The sequence below is a fragment of the Leucoraja erinacea genome, chromosome 8 (genome assembly GCF_028641065.1).
Source record: "Leucoraja erinacea ecotype New England chromosome 8, Leri_hhj_1, whole genome shotgun sequence".
Lineage (NCBI taxonomy): Eukaryota > Metazoa > Chordata > Chondrichthyes > Rajiformes > Rajidae > Leucoraja > Leucoraja erinaceus.
Genome location: NC_073384.1, coordinates 7084701 through 7101514, shown reverse-complemented (window position 1 = coordinate 7101514; position 16814 = coordinate 7084701). Strand labels below are relative to the sequence as shown.

Sequence of the window (16814 nt, the reverse complement as noted above, 5' to 3'; positions counted from 1 at the left end):
GAGCACCCGGAGAAAGCCCACGCGGTCACAGGGAGAACGTACAAACTCCGCACGGACCCGGGTTCGATCCTGACTGCGGGTGCTGTCGGCGGGGGGTTTGTACGTGCACCCCGTGACCGAATGTGAATGTGTGATCAATGGCTGGCACGGTTCTGGTGGGCCGAAGGGCCTGTTTCCATGCTGTATCTCGAAACCAAATTAAACGAAAACAGAAGCAAATCCAGTTATTAATCATTCTCGTTTAATATTAGGGACGACAGATGGCACAATGGGCTAAGTGTTCGGCTGGCGACCGGAAGGTAGCCGGTTCGAATCCCGCTTGGTGTGCATGCTGTCATTGTGTCCTTGGGGCAAGACACTTCACCCACCTTTGCCTGTGTGTAAATGTAATGTAATTATGTGAAGCACTTTGGGGTCAATGCAAGTTGACTAAAAATGTGCTATATAAATAAGATTATTATTATTATTATTGTTACTGCTTATTTGACCATTTTAGAAGACAGTCAGCCAGTTTTATATATATATTTAAAACAGCAGTCAGTTGCTGCTTGCTGATGGTATTAAAATAGTCCCCATGGATGCAAAGCTTTACATTGCCACAGAATTCTTGATATCAACACCAATTCTAATACAGAAGGTCTTAGCAATAGACATCATCCGGCTGTTATCCGTTTATGTGCGGCAGCAAAATTATAATCTACAGCCCGTGGTGTGTTATGCCCAATAAAACGGCAGCATTTCTCATCTTTTCAGCTCGCAATGAAGCAATCCAAGGAAATGGACCAATTAAGGAAAGCTCAGCTCGAACAACTGGAGGGCTTGGAAAGACAAAATGATCAGGTAGAGAGGTGCCGCATGTTAAATGTATGTTTAGGATTAGACTGTGTTGTCATGAGACGGTGATGCTGAGCACGTGCGCTCGGTCCGTCAAGATGCCGCTGGGTCTCCCGGTTGTTTGCCATTTTGAATCCCCTTCAGTGTCCCCACACTGACCTTTCTGTCCTGGGCCTCCACCATTGTCAGGGTGAGGCCACAAGCCAACTGGAGGAGCAGCACCTCAAATTCCGCTTGGACAGCTTACAACTCAACGGTTTCAATATTGAATTCTCCAATTTTAGAATTAACCTCAAACAAACCCTATCTACCGCTCCACTCAATTGGGCCATTTGGCCCATCAAGTCTACTCTGCCATTCAATCATGGTTGATCTATCTTTCCTGCCTAACCCCATTCCAAATTCAAATTCAACATGCAAATAACATTCAAATTCCTTGTATGTGTACATACTTGACCAATAAACGTATTCATAAACTTCATAAACATGAACTCATTCACAACCCCGAATCAAGAATTTATCTATCTCTGCCTTAAATATAGCCACATACAAACTGGAGCACAACACCTCATATTCTGCTTCGGTATACAATAGACAATAGGTGCAGGAGTTCGGCCCTTTGAGTCAGCACCGCCATTCAATGTGATCATGGCTGATCGTCTGCATGCAAGTACCCCGTTCCTGCCTTCTCCCCATATCCCCTGACTCTGCTATCTTTAAGAGCCTTATCTAGCTCTCCCTTGAAAGTATCAATAGAACCGGCCTCCACTGAGGCAGAGAATTCCACAGACTCATAATTCTGTGTGAGAAAAAGTGTTTCCTCGTCTCCGTTCCAAATGGCTTCCCCCTTATTCTTATACTGTGGCCCCTGGTTCTGGACTCCCCCAACATCGGGAACATGTTTCCTGCCTCTAGAGTGTCCAAACCCTTAATAATCTTATGTTTCAATAAGATCCCCCTCGTCCTTCTAAACACCAGAGTGTACAAGCCCAGCCGCTCCATTCTATCAGCATATGACAGTCCCGCCATCCCATGAATTAACCTTTTAAACCTACGCTGCACTCCCTCAATAGCAAGAATGTCCTTCCTCAGATTAGGGGACCAAAACTGCACACACTCCTCCAGGTAGCTCACAACCCACTGGTATGAACATTGAAATAAGGTCATAAGTGATAGAAGCAGAATTTGGCCATTCGGCCCATCAAGTCTACTCTGGCCATTCAATCATGGGTGATCTATCTCTCCCTCCTCACCCCATTCTCCTGCCTTCTCCCCATAACCCCTAATACCCCCTCAACCCACATCATCTGCAGTCCCTTCCTTCACACTCTCTTGCCTCGTCTTCAAGTCGATGTGATTAGTGGCCTAAAAATCATCGTTGCCGATTCACCGCCAGTCGATGACGGAAAAATATATATTCATGCATGAAAATGCCACACAAGCCAAACTATTCGGCATAGCGCGAGGTTCAGTGGATTGTTACATTAACGAGTTATTTACTCTCTGAGATTGTTTTTCTTTCATGTGTCCAAAGCACAAAAGATGAACAACACGAAAACAGGTTTGTAGTTTAATGTCTGGATCATTATGTGCTGGGGCAGATGACACCATTGTTCTTTAATGCGGGATCTACCTGGAAATCAACGCGTAAATTCCTGAGTGTAACCTTTTCCCCTTGGAATTGTACAGAGAACCGATGCTGTTTATCGGTGAGGCTGCAGAGGCATTATGTTCAAGTGCCTTGTATACATATAACTTTCTTCTGTACAGAACGGTTAAGGGCCTGTCCCACCAGCATGCGTTAGCTTGGTTTATACTCGGGCATGCGAGACTTGGTTTATACTCTCTAGAATTTAGGAGATTGAGAGGGGATCTTATAGAAACTTACAAAATTCTTAAGGGGTTGGACAGGCTAGATGCAGGAAGATTGTTCCCGATGTTGGGGAAGTCCAGGACAAAGGGTCACAGCTTAAGGATAAAGGGGAAATCCTTTAAAACCGAGATGAGAAGAACTTTTTTCACGCAGAGAGTGGTGAATCTCTGGAACTCTCTGCCACAGAGGGTAGTTGAGGCCAGTTCATTGGCAATATTTAAGAGGGAGTTAGATGTGACCCTTCTGGCTAAGGGGATCAGGGGGTATGGAGAGAAGGCAGGCACGGGATACAGAGTTGGATGATCAGCCATGATCATATTGAATGGCGGTGCAGGCTCGAAGGGCCGAATGGCCTACTCCTGCACCTAATTTCTGTGTTTCTATGTCTAGCACGATCAAACGTGGTCGCTTGAGTTGTACGGCTTCGAGGGGCCGGTCCCACTTCGATCGGCGGAGGCGTATGGAGTTGTGCAGGGCTGGTCCCGACATCGCGCGTAGGCTCCGAAAATCTTGCGCTGTTCGAAAATCCCGCGCGACAACGGCCTGTCAGACCGCAGCCGCATCGACGGCCGTACGCAGCGCTTTGACGTTGTACGCAGCATCTTGATGGCGTACGCCTAGCGCGTGGCGTTGCGCGATGACATCACCGCCCGGCGTGCCGTTGCCTGATGACGTCACCACCCGACGCCGTGCGACGTCCAAATTCAGTCGGCCCGCCTCCTGCCCAGCTGATTGTTGATTATGATGTCGGGACCAGCCCCGCACAACTCCATACGCCTCCGCGGTTCGAAGTGGGACCGGCCCCGCGAAGCCGTACGCCTCAAGCCACCACGTTTGGTCGCACTAGACGCATGCAATCGCATGCTGGTGGGACAGGCCCTTTAGTGTTACCATCACGGAACCTTTTCATAGAATGGCCGGCACGGTGGCGCAGCCGTGGAGCTGCCTGACCCTCAGCGCAAGAGACCCGGGTTCGATCCTGACCAAGGCTGCTGTCTGTGCGGAGTTTGCACGTTCGGTGCGTTTGCGTCGGTGCTCCGGTTTTCTCCCACCTTCTAAGAACCTTGCAGGTTTGTTGGTTGTAGACACAATGAACTTGAGTAACTCAGCGGGTCAGGCAGGCAGCCTCTCTGGTGAAAAGGAATAGGTGACGTTTTGGGTCGAGACCCTTCTTCAGTCACCTTTTCCATTTCTCCAGAGATGCTGCTTGTCCCGCTGAGTTACTCCAGCTTTTTATGTCTATCTTCCCTGCCTGCACCTGCATTATCTTTCTTTAAAAAGTGATCATTGTGATATTTCCTCGTCTTTCTCAAATTTGATAACTAATATTTGAACAGTGATTCTACCTTTGAAAGCTGTTTATCAAGTTTTAATAGCATGGAACAGTATTGGTCAGAAGAAAGATATATCACTTGTAGAAGCATATTGGATTCTTCTACTCTAGCAGAATGCATGTTTTCATATAAACATATGCCGTATAAAATGATATGAGACATGATATGACATATGCAGTGACTAGTGGGGTGCAGCAAGGCTTGTTGTTGTGACTACAGCCATTTACAATATTTATTAACGATTTGGACGAGGGAATTAAATGAAACATCTCCAAGTTGCGGATGACACAAAGCTGGGTGGCAGTGTGAGCTGCGAGGAGAAGGCTATGGTGACTTGGATAGGTTGGGTGAGTGGGCAGATGCATGCAGATGCAGTATAATGTGAATAAATGTGAGGTTATCCACTTTGGTGGCAAGAACAGGAAGGCAGAGTATTATCTGAATGGTGTCAGATTAGGAAAAGGGGAAGTGCAACGAGACCTGGGTGTCCTTGTACACCAGTCATTGAAAGTAAGCATGCAGGTACAGCAGGCAGTGAAGAATGGCATGTTGGCCTTCATAGCGAGAGGATTTGAGTTTAGGAGCAAGGAGGTCCTACTGCAGTTGTACAGGGCCCTGGACTATAGCGTGCAATTTTGGTCTCCTAATTTGAGGAAGGACAGTCTTGCTGTTGAGGGAGTGCAGCGTAGGTTCACCAGGTTAATTCCCGGGATGGCGGGACTGACAAATGATGAAAGAATGGGTCGACTGGGCTTGTATTCACTGGAATTTAGAACGATGAGGGGGGATTTTATAGAAACATATAAAATTCTTAAGGGATTGGACAGGCTAGATGCAGGAAAAATGTTCCCCATGTTGGGGGAGTCCAGAACCAGGGGTCAAAGTTTAAGAATAAGGGGTAGGCCATTTAGGACTAAGATGAGGAAAAACGTTTTCACCCGGAGAGTTGTGAATCTGTGGAATTCTCTGCCACAGAAGGCAGTGGAGGCCAATTAACTGGATGTTTTCAAGGGAGAGTTAGATTTGGCTCTTTGAGCTAACGGAACCGAGGGATGTGGGGAGAAAGCAGGAACGGGGTACAGTTTGGGGATGATCAGCCAAAATCATATTGAATGGCGGTGCTGGCTCGAAGGGCCGAATGGCCTACTCCTGCACCTATTTTCTATGTTTCTCTGTTTTATCTCCAAAATGAAGGAGTAATTTGTTGGGTACATGTCACAGATCATTAAAATACTTCAACAAATTTCTAAATCGTGAAGACTACTCCAAAAAATTAATATTGGGGCAAACTCATCAATCATTCCTTTTGTTTTAATGTTTCATGAGATAATTTCATAGAGTGCGAATTTAGGAAAAAATTATGTCTGTGTAATGAGGTGCATTGAGGTGTAATGGGGTGCACTGTAAAGCCATTGTTCCAGTAATCATGGGCATTTACATAGAAACATAGAAACATAGAAATTAGGTGCAGGAGTAGGCCATTCGGCCCTTCGAGCCTGCACCGCCATTCAATATGATCATGGCTGATCATCCAACTCAGTATCCCGTACCTGCCTTCTCTCCATACCCTCTGATCCCCTTAGCCACAAGGGCCACATCTAACTCCCTCTTAAATATAGACAATGAACTGTGGCCTCAACTACCCTCTGTGGCAGAGAGTTCCAGAGATTCACCACTCTCTGTGTGAAAAAAGTTCTTCTCATCTCGGTTTTAAAGGATTTCCCCCTTATCCTTAAACTGTGACCCCTTGTCCTGGACTTCCCCAACATCGGGAGCAATCTTCCTGCATCTAGCCTGTCCAACCCCTTAAGAATTTTGTAAGTTTCTATAAGATCCCCTCTCAATGTCCTAAATTCTAATTTACAGTATAATTACAGCTACAAACATTGTAACGAGCTGACTGCAACAGAATGCCGCTGTTTAGTTTCATTTATTAGTGCCACGTGTAGCGAGGTACAGTGAAAAGCATTTTTTTGGCATGCTATCCAGTCAGCGGAAAGGCTATACGTGATTACAATCAAGTTGAACACGGTGTACAGATACAGGTTAAAGGGCCTGTCCCACTTAGGCGATTTTTTAGGCGACTGCCGGCGAGTGTCACAGTCACAGCTGGTTGCCGAAAAAGCAGCGACTGGACCCCCCCCCCCACTCTCCCCACGACAATGTCTACGGCAACCAACCACCTAGTCGACGGCAAGCTACCCACAACTGGCGATCCAATCGTTCCGACATAGGACGTCAAGTCGATGGTGGATGGCTCGAAGGCGGTGCTGGCTCGAAGGGCCGAATGGCCTACTCCTGCACCTATTGTCTATTGTCGATTGATATTGTGAGAGGGGATTCCAAATCCGAATCCTACGAGCCAAATCATAATTTACTGATATGGCAGTTTATTTGATGCTACTTTAAATAGACCTTTAAGTGGACAATAAGTAAATGCCATTCGCAGCTTCCCCCATGAAAGCGTATCTTTCCTGCGTTATGTTGACCACACCTATCGACAACCTACGACCGCACAGGCGACAACCGAAGTCAACCTACGTCCACCCGCGACGAGCAACGACCCTGTCATCGACAGCTGAAGACAATTCAGTCGCCGGTACCTGTTGGCATAGGTTGTCGCCAATGGAATTCACCAAGTCATCACCCGGCGACCACCTACGTCACCTGGCGACATCCTACGACAGCACCTGGCAGGAGAAGACAGGCAACGTCAAGCCCACTGCCGCTGAAAGGTGTTCAACGTTTCAAAATCCCGCGGCAACAAGAAAAAAGTTACGACACTTGAGGAGACAACTCACGACAATACAGACGTCACCCCGCGAACATGTGGCTGTCGCCGAAAAAATCGCCTAAGTGGGACCGGCCTTTACGGGAATAATGTTTTGTGCAAGGTGAAGTCAGGGAGTCTCCAATGAGATAAACAGTAGACAGGCAGACACAAAAAACTGGAGTCACTCAGCGGGTCAGCCAGCATCTCTGGAGCCGGACCCCCTGAGTAACTCCAGCTTTTTGTGCCTATTGAGTAGAGAAGATGGAAGGTCATGTTACAGTTATATAAGACGTTGGCGAGGCCACATTTAGTGACCTCCTGACCTCCCGGTGGCTCAGCACTTCAACTCCCCCTCCCATTCCCTGTCCGACCTCTCTGTCCTGGGTCTCCTCCATGGCCAGAGCGAGCAACACCGGAAATTGGAGGAACAGCACCTCATATTCCGCTTCGGGAGTCTGCATCCTGGTGGCATGAACATTGAATTCTCCCAATTTTGTTTGCCCTTGCTGTCTCCTCCCATCCCTGAGCCCTCGGGCTCCTCCTCCTCCTTTTTCCTTCCTTCTCCCCGCCACCCCCTATCAGTCTGAAGAAGGGTTTTGGCCCGAAACGTTGCCTATTTCCTTCGCTCCATAGATGTTGCTGCACCCGCTGAGTTTCTCCAGCATTTTTGTGTACCTTTAGTGTATTGTGTTCAGTTTTGGTCACCATGTTACAGGAAAGATGTTGTCAAGTTGGAACGGGTGCAGAGAAGATTTACGATGTTGCATCCAGGACTGCATCTGTACTCTGCGAATGGCTCGATGGTAATCATGTATTGTCTTTCCGCTGGCTGGTTAGCGCGCAACAAAAGCTTTTCACTGTACCTCGGTACGCGTGACAATAAACTAAACTCAACTCAACTCAACTCAAGGGCCTGAGCTCCAGGGAGAGGTTGAGCAGGCTGGGATTCTAATCCCTGGAGCGCAGGAGGATAAAGGGTGATCTTCTAGAGGTGTACAAAATCACAAGAGAGACAGATCAGGTAAACATAGATAGAAACATAGAAAAATAGGTGCCATTCGGCCCTTTGAGCCTGCACCGCCATTCAATATGATCATGGCTGATCATCCAACTCAGTATCCCGTACCTGCCTTCTCTCCATACCCCCTGATCCCTTTAGCCACAAGGGCCACATCTAACTCCCTCTTAAATATAGCCAATGAACTGGCCTCAACTACCTTCAGTGGCAGAGAATTCCAAAGATTCACCACTGTGTGAAAAAATGTTCCTCTCATCTCGGTCCTAAAAGATTTCCCCCTTAACCTTAAACTGTGACCCCTTGTTCTGGACTTCCCCAACATCGGGAACAATCTTGCTGCATCTAGCCTGTCCAACCCCTTAAGAATTTTGTAAGTTTCTATAAGATCCCCCCTCAATCTTCTAAATTCGAGTATCGAGAACCAGGGGACATTGGTTTAAGGTGAGGTGGGGAAAGATTTAATAGTTACCCTGGACTTCCAACAACCGGGACTTGAGCCCATGTTACTGGAAAGATGTTGTCAAGTTGGAAAGGGTGCAGAGAAGATTTACGAGGATGTTGCCAGGACTGCAGTTTAAACCGGCATCTGCAGTTCCTTCCTACACAAGATAGACGGTAGGTCAGGGACCGTTCTCGGGGATGGTTCAGCTCAGTTGCCTGACTGACATCAGCTGTGGAAACCAAAAACTATGCACAAGATTATTGAATTGAATTGAACACTTTCTTGTCTCGTGGTACTTTGGATCCATCTTCATGAACAGATACTTTGGATATGTCTTCACTAAGGAGGACACAAACAATCTTCCTGATAGAGTAGTGGCCAGGGGCCACAGTTTAAGAATAAGGGGTAGGCCATTTAGAACAGAGATGAGGAAAAACTTTTTAACCCAGAAAGTTGTGAATCTGGAATTCTCTGCCTCAAAGGGCAGTGGAGGCCAATTCTCTGGATGCTTCCAAGAGAGAGTTAGATAGAGCTCTTAAAGATAGCGGAGTCAGTGGATATGGGGAGAAGGCAGGAACGGGGTACTGAATGTGGATGATCAGCCATGATCACAGTGAATGGCGGTGCTGGCTCGAAGGGCCGAATGGCCTACTCCTGCACCTGTTGTCTATTGTCTATTGATAGAGCCCCACCCTGCCCAACCTCTCCCTGTAGCTCAGGCCCTCGAGTCCTAGAAACATCCTTGTAAATCCCCTCTGCACCCTTTCCAGCTTGACAACATCTTTCTTCCAACACGGCGGCCAAAAATGGGCGCAACTTTCCAAATCTGGCCTCACCTTCATTCACTCCACAGAGAAGTATAGGAGAAAGGAGAGTGACTTTAAACGATAAATTTAGGAAGCGTAACCAAGTAACAAGGAATAGTAACAAGCATTTCATGGGGAAGAAAATCCAAAGAAAATCTTCAGGAAGAACAATAGATAGAATTGTTTCTATAAGAGCCCAAAATGGTAGCTCCCCTGTGGATGCCAATCTTCTGTGGTGATGCAGACACTGATATTAATAAGGAAAAATGTGAAATATTTCAATTGTAGACAGAGACACAGCATGCTGAGAGATTCTACATCTATAATTGGAGATAAATGTCCCAGCATGATAAGATGAGGTGAGGGGAGGGGGTAGTTTTAACAGGAACCTGAGAGGCAACTTTTTTAACACAAAGAGTATGGAACGAACTGCCGGAGGAGGTAGTTGAGGGAGGGACTATCCCAACGTTTAAGAAACATTTAGACAGGTACATGGAAATTTCAAGTTCAAGTTCAAGCGAGTTTATTGTCATAGTGTCATAATAGGATAATGAAATTCTTGCTTTGCTTCAGCACAACAGAACTTCAAAACAGATCAGTGTGATATGGGCCAAATGCAAGATCGACACAAAATGCTGGAGTAAAATTGGTGTACAATTTTGGTCGCCTAATTATAGGAAGGATGTCAACAAAATAGAGAGAGTACAGAGGAGATTTACTAGAATGTTGCCTGGGTTTCAGCAACTAAGTTACAGAGAATGGTTGAACAAGTTAGGTCTTTATTCTTTGGAGCGCAAAAGGTTAAGGGGGGGACTTGATAGAGGTCTTTAAAATGATGAGAGGGATAGACAGAGTTGACGTGGATAAGCTTTTCCCACTGAGAGTAGGGAAGATTCAAACAAGAGGACATGACTTGAGAATTAAGGGACAGAAGTTTAGGGGTAACTTGAGGGGGAACTTCTTTACTCAGAGAGTGGTGGCTGTGTGGAATGAGCTTCCAGTGGAGGTGGTGGAGGCAGGTTCGATTTTATCATTTAAAAATGAATTGGATAGTTATATGGACGGGAAAGGAATGGAGGGTTATGGTCTGAGTGCAGGTAGATGGGACTAGGGGAAAATAAGTGTTCGGCACGGACTAGAAGGGCCGAGATGGCCTGTTTCCGTGCTGTAATTGTTATATGGTAACTCAGCGGGACAGGCAGCGTCTCTGGAGAGAAGGAATGGGTGACATTTCGGGCTGAGACCCTTCTTCAGACTGGAGATCCATAGATAAGGAAGTGCAAACAGAGATAAAAGGTAGTGGGAGACAGTAAGATGGTCGGTGAACTGGAACGGGGGAGGGGATGGAGAGGGAGGTTTCCAACTTGAAGTCAATGTTCATACCACTGGGGTGTAAGCTGCCCAAGCAAAATACGAGGTGCTGCTCCTCCAATTTGCACTGGGCCTCACTCTGACAATGGAGGAAGCCCAGGACAGAAAGGTCAATGTGAGGTTACACAGAAAAGCTGGAGAAACTCAGCGGGTGCAGCAGCATCTATGGAGCGAAGGAAATAGGCAACGTTTCGGGCCGAAACCCTTCTTCAGACTGATCAGGGGTGGGGGTGGGTGGGGACAAGAAAGGGAAAAGGAGGAGTAGCCGGAAGGCTGGAGGGTGGGAGGAGACAGCAGGGGAGCTGAGGAAGGGGAGGAGACAGCAAGGACTAACAGAATTGGGAGAAGTCGATGTTCATGCCCCCGGGGTGCAGACTCCCCAAACGGAATATGAGGTGCTGTTCCTCCAATTGCCGGTGCTGCTCGCTGTGGCCATGGAGGAGACCCAGGACAGAGAGGTCGGAGACGGAGTGGGAGGGGGAGTTGAAGTGCTGAGCCACCGGGAGGTCAGCTAGGTTATTGCGGACCGAGCGGAGGTGTTCGGCGAAACGATCGCCCAACCTCCGCTTGGTCTCACCGATATAGATCTGCTGACATCTAGAGCAGCGGACGCAATAGATGAGGTTGGAAGAGATGCAGGTAAACCTCTGTCGCACCTGGAACGATTGCTTGGGTCCCTGAAAGGAGTTGAGGGGGGAGGTAAAGGGACAAGTGTTGCATCTGCTGCGGCCGCAAGGGAAAGTGCCCGGGGAGGGGGTGGACCGAGAGGGAAGGGAAGAATTGACAAGGGAGTTATGGAGGGAGCGGTCTTTGCGGAAGGCAGATATGGGGGGAGATGGGAAGATGTGGCCAGTAGTGGGGTCACGTTGGAGGTGGCGAAACTGACGGAGGATTATTTTTTGTATGTGATGGCTGGTGGGGTGAAAGGTGAGGACTAGGGGGACTCGGCCCTTGTCAATGTGAGAATGGGAGGGGGAGTTGAAGTTTTTAGCAGCTAAATGCGGGCAGGTGGGATTAGCGTAGATGGGACATGTTGGTCGGTGCGGGCCAGTTCGGCCTGTTTCCACACTGCATCACTCTATGGTTTTGGAAGGAGCATCCAGTCCCTCACCCCAAGAAAATATAAGGTGGTACGTTTTTCTCTTTGCCTGGACAATATTATAGCTGAGGGTGAATTGTCACCTGTGGTAGATCGAGCTGATTTAATTCAAGTTAAATTCCTGAAGATTTCTGCAAAGGTTGAGCAATTCAATCTGTCCCGACAAAGAATCTCTGCTCCCTACCACAACCAGAGAGCAGTGCCTCATTGGTGACCCTCGGACTATCCTTGATCGGACTTTGCTGGCTTTACCTTGCACTAAACGCTATTCCCTCATCATACGTCATACATTGCAAACGGCTTAATCATGCATTGTCTTTCCGCTGACTGGATAGCAGGCAACAAAAGCTGTTCACTGTACACGTGACAATAGAAACATAGAAATTAGGTGCAGGAGTAGGCCATTCGGCCCTTCGAGCCTGCACCGCCATTCAATATGATCATGGCTGATCATCCAACTCAGTATCCCGTACCTGCCTTCTCTCCATACCCCCTGATCCCCTTAGCCACAAGGGCCACATCTAACTCCCTCTTAAATATAGACAATGAACTGGCCTCGACTACCCTCTGTGGCAGAGAGTTCCAGAGATTCACCACTCTCTGTGTGAAAAAAGTTCTTCTCATCTCGGTTTTAAAGGATTTCCCCCTTATCCTTAAGCTGTGACCCCTTGTCCTGGACTTCCCTAACATCGGGAACAATCTTCCTGCATCTAGCCTGTCCAACCCCTTAAGAATTTTGTAAGTTTTACACTGAATAAACTGAACTGTACTCAATAAACTGAACTGTAACTGTCAGGTCATGGTTTAGTCATTGAAGAAAGGGAACTACAGCCCATGGAGTTGTAGGCCCTCATTGGGGAAGGCCTGATGCGGGGCCTAGATACAGGTCCACCACCGATTTTCCAGCAACTGGTGGTCCGTCACCTCCTTTAGTCCGGACAAAATGTATCTATCAACGTCTCACTTTAGCAATCTCCCATTTCTCCAGCTCCACATCTTAAACCAAAGTATAATGGCAATTAGTAGTCATATACTATGCTTTTTACTCCTCCACTTTAGTTTAGTTTTGCGATACAGCGCGGAAACAGGCCCTTCGGCCCACCCAGTCCACCGCAAACGGCGATCCCCGCGCATTAACACTATCCTACACACACAAGGGACAATTTACACATACACCAAGCCAATTTATACCTATATACCTGCACGTCTTTGGAGTGTGGGAGGAAACTGAAGATCTTGGAGAAATCCCACGAGGTCAGGGGGAGAACGCACAAACTCCGTACAGACAGCGCCCGTAGTCAGGATCGAACCAGGGTCTCCGGCGCTGCAAACGCTGTAAGGCAGCAACTCTACTACCGTGCCCGTCCTTTCTGTTAAGGTATTGGGATAAATAGAGTCATACAGTGGAAACAGGCCCTTCGACCCAAATCGAGAATGCACTTGAAATCCTCCCCCGTGAATCGTTATTGGTATGACAAATTTTATCCTAAAATATTCTTTGTGGGTGGATTATTTAAACTTCTTATCAGTTTAGTAGTGGGAAGCTCATCTGTTCTTCAAACTAATTGGTATGTGGGAGTAGGTGAAGGAAGGAACTGCAGATGCTGGTTTACACCGAAGATAGACACAACATGCTGGAGTAACTCAGCGGGACAGGCAGTACCTCTGGAGAGAAGGAACAGGTCGAGACCCTACCCCAGTCAGAGAGTCAGGGGAGATGGAGTCTGGAGATATGGAAGGGTAAGGTGTGAAGATGACAGATCAAAGCAGGTGTTGATCAAGGAAATGTAGAATGGCTCATTGTAGGCTGAGTGGAAGGTGACTGTGGTGTATATGCAATGTAATATGTAATGTAAATGCTCAAGCATCCAGGACCACTCTCCCTGTGTAACCGGGGATAGACCACCTGTAGCCAGGCGCCAAAATGTGCGAAACTTGGACAGAGAAGCCAATCTCCAGAAGCCAGGAATAGTCTCCCAGAAGGTGCAAGTCCCAGGAAGACATGATGCGCCGAGATGCAGTGAGAGGCAGGAGCCAGCCTCCCAGTCACAGCAAAAGACAACAAGACAGGCCCTTTGTTAGAGTTTCTAGAGGTTGAGGTTAAAGTGAAAAACAGCAGCACTCTTAATTGAGTCTAGTGTAAATCCTTAAGTGGATATTAGGGGGAGATGTGATGTAATTAAAGTGAAGGGGGAGATGTGATGTATATGTAATGTAATATGTAATGTAAATGCCAGAGCCCCTTGAAGCCAAAAGCAGAAGCTGGTAAATGTACCTGTGCCTTGTGACTGAGGTCAAGTAACCTACTGGAAGTTTCAGTTGATAGCAGATTAAACTTTTCCTACAAGATATCGGACGTGTCTTCATTGTGCTAGTCACACCAAGGTCTTAAGGAAGACATTACAGTGGCAACGAGGCACACAAACAGTAAAATTGATCAGGTGGACAGTGAAGCAAGTCGGAGAACTAGGGTGGGGGAGGGACGGAGAGAGAGGGAAAGCAAGGGTTACTTGAAGTTAGAGAAGTCAATATTCATACGTCAGCATAATTCATATGTGAGTTGGCATGGATTCTTCCAATATCCTTTCTTTGCATCCATGTCTTTAATTTTCGTTTATAGTCCCATCAATCATAGCATCTTATTCCACAGATTAACCCTCATCTTTTATGAATTATTTATTACACTGGTAAATGTCTCATGATAATGTCTGTAATCCGAAATACCATGTTATATTCATTGTTTTTTTTATTTTGCCATTAGAGTTCAAATGTAACGTGCATTTTATAGAAAGACACATGTTAATGAACGCTGGCATTTCATTTTGTACACGTTTTTGATTTGTGATCACTATTATTTTTGTACAGCTGCTGAAATCATGTCATGCAGGGTGTGTCTTCCAAGGTAGGTCTATTCTTCATTACTGAACGACCATCAAATCTGTTGTTTAATGTTGACGGTGCTTCATATACTGACAGAGATGACCGTGCGTACATTGAATGAAATTGGGTTTGGCATCGTGGCGCAGCGGTTGGAGCGAGTTGCTCCATTCCAGCGCCAGAGACCCGGGTTCGATCCCAGCCACGGGTGCTGTCAGTACGGAGTTTGTACGTTCTCCCCGTGGGTTTTCTCCGAGATCTTCCGTTTCCTCCCACACTCCAAAGACTTGCAGGTATGTGGGTTAATTGGCTTGGTGCAAATGTAAATTGTCCCGAGTGTGGGTAGGATAGCGTTAGTGTGCGGGGATCGCTGGTCGGCGCAGACTCGGTGGGCCGAAGGGCCTGTTTACGCGCCATGTCTCTAAACTAAACTAATTCAACGATGTGAAAATTGATGCAAATGTGGAACAAAGAGCCATGTAGCTTTTTTGGCCAGTGTGGGCAAGTTGGGCCGAAGGGCCTGTTTCCAAGCTGAACCACTTTATGAATCCGAGTCCATTGCAGAGACAAATTAAAGTTCTTGGTGTAGAAATCTTTCGAAGTTAGAAGCAAAGAGGTCCTCCTGCAATTGTTCAGGGCATTGGTGAGATCACACCTGGAGTAATGTGTGCAGTTTTGGTCACCTAATTTGAGGAAGGACAATCTTGCTATTGAGGGTAGGTTTACAAGGTTAATTTCCGGGATGGCGGGACTGTCATATGCTGGGAGAATGGAGCGGCTGGGCTTGCATACTCTGGAATTTAGAAGGATGAGATGGGGATCTTATAGAAACATATGAGTTATCCGTTGTTGAAAAAAACCTGAAACATCGTTGATCTAAAACGACACCAAGGAAACAGTTGGTGATAAACCTTTTACCATGGCCAACTGGTATCCGATTGGGATGTTATCTGTAATTCACCCAAACTTTGTAACTATTAATGATTTTGTTGTTCATCCTTCGTAGTGGAAGAAGACCATGACTTCAGTGTTTTTGTTTTTGTTTGTGGGTTTGGAGGTGACCGGTGAGACCGATCTGGGCCCGGAAAGCTTGCCCGCGTGTGGGACACAGTTGGGTGGGTGCTGCAGTAGAAGTTAAAGTGGCTCGAGCTTTGCGTGTGGCGCGTTCCCTCTGAGCTTCTGCGGTGCGCTCCTTCTCAGTTGCACGCGCGCTCCCATGGTGATCTTGCACGGGTCCGGAAGTCGTCATTTGCGTTTGACTTGGATTAAAGTGAGGGAGAGTTGCGCAAATCACCGTCAGCCTCACTCTCTTGTCGAAATTGAAACATATAAGATTATTAAGGGTTTGGACACGCTAGAGGCAGGAAACATGTTCCTGATGTTGGGGGAGTCCAGAACCAGGGGCCACAATTTTTACGAATAAGGGGTAAGCCATTTGGAACGGAGACGAGGAAACACTTTTTCTCACAGAGAGTTATGAGTCTGTGGAATTCTCTGCCTCAGAGGGTGGTGGAGGCCGGTTCTCTGGATGCTTTCCAAGAGAGAGCTAGATGGGGCTCTTAAAGATAGTGTAGTCGGGGGATATGGGGAGAAGGCAGGAACAGGGGGTACTGATTGGGGATGATCAGACATGATCACATTGAATGGCGGTACTGGCTCGGAGGGCTGAATGGCCTACTCCTGCACCTATTGGCTGTTGTCTATTGTCCCGGCCTATCTGGATCCAGTGGCAAGACATAGTCAAGACGGCTGGTGATAGGTCAGCATGCAGTGGGTGGCCACCAGTGGTCTACGTGAACATTGTGCCCTAATTGCGCTCCGTGACACTTTGCTGGGTCCGCCATCCTACCGGTTGGACCGCCAGATGGTGGTCTCCTCCGCGTATTCCGTCGGATCCCGTCTTCACCTTTCCTGAATAAGATTAAGGATACCCAGCGGCAGAAGCACAATCCCAGTGTGAAACGCTCACTTGACCATCGCTTGAGAAGTTCATTAACCATATAACCATATAACCATATAACAATTACAGCACGGAAACAGGCCATCTCGGCCCTACAAGTCCGTGCCGAACAAATCTTTTTTCCCCTTAGTCCCCCACCTGCCTGCACTCATACCATAACCCTCCATTCCCTTCTCATCCATATGCCTATCCAATTTATTTTTAAATGATACCAATGAACCTGCCTCCACCACTTCCACTGGAAGCTCATTCCACACCGCTACCACTCTCTGAGTAAAGAAGTTCCCCCTCATATTACCCCTAAACTTCTGTCCCTTAATTCTGAAGTCATGTCCTCTTGTTTGAATCTTCCCTATTCTCAAAGGGAAAAGCTTGTCCACATCAACTCTGCCTATCCCTCTCATCATTTTAAAGACCTCTATCAGGT

At 47.2% G+C, this 16814-nt stretch overlaps 1 protein-coding gene across 7 annotated transcripts in view; it reads left to right on the top strand.

Moving 5' to 3' along the window:
* Positions 1 to 16814, top strand: part of LOC129699284 (1-phosphatidylinositol 4,5-bisphosphate phosphodiesterase beta-4) — a 524489-nt gene that overhangs the window by 488894 nt on the left and 18781 nt on the right. For 5 of the 7 annotated variants that reach the window (XM_055638944.1, XM_055638943.1, XM_055638941.1 and 2 more), the window contains 2 exons: positions 754 to 840; positions 14416 to 14452. In XM_055638944.1, the coding sequence (XP_055494919.1) occupies positions 754 to 840; positions 14416 to 14452 (124 nt within the window). The remainder of the gene's footprint in view (positions 1 to 753; positions 841 to 14415; positions 14453 to 16814) is intronic. The other 2 variants (XM_055638946.1, XM_055638947.1) reach the window with 1 other exon arrangement.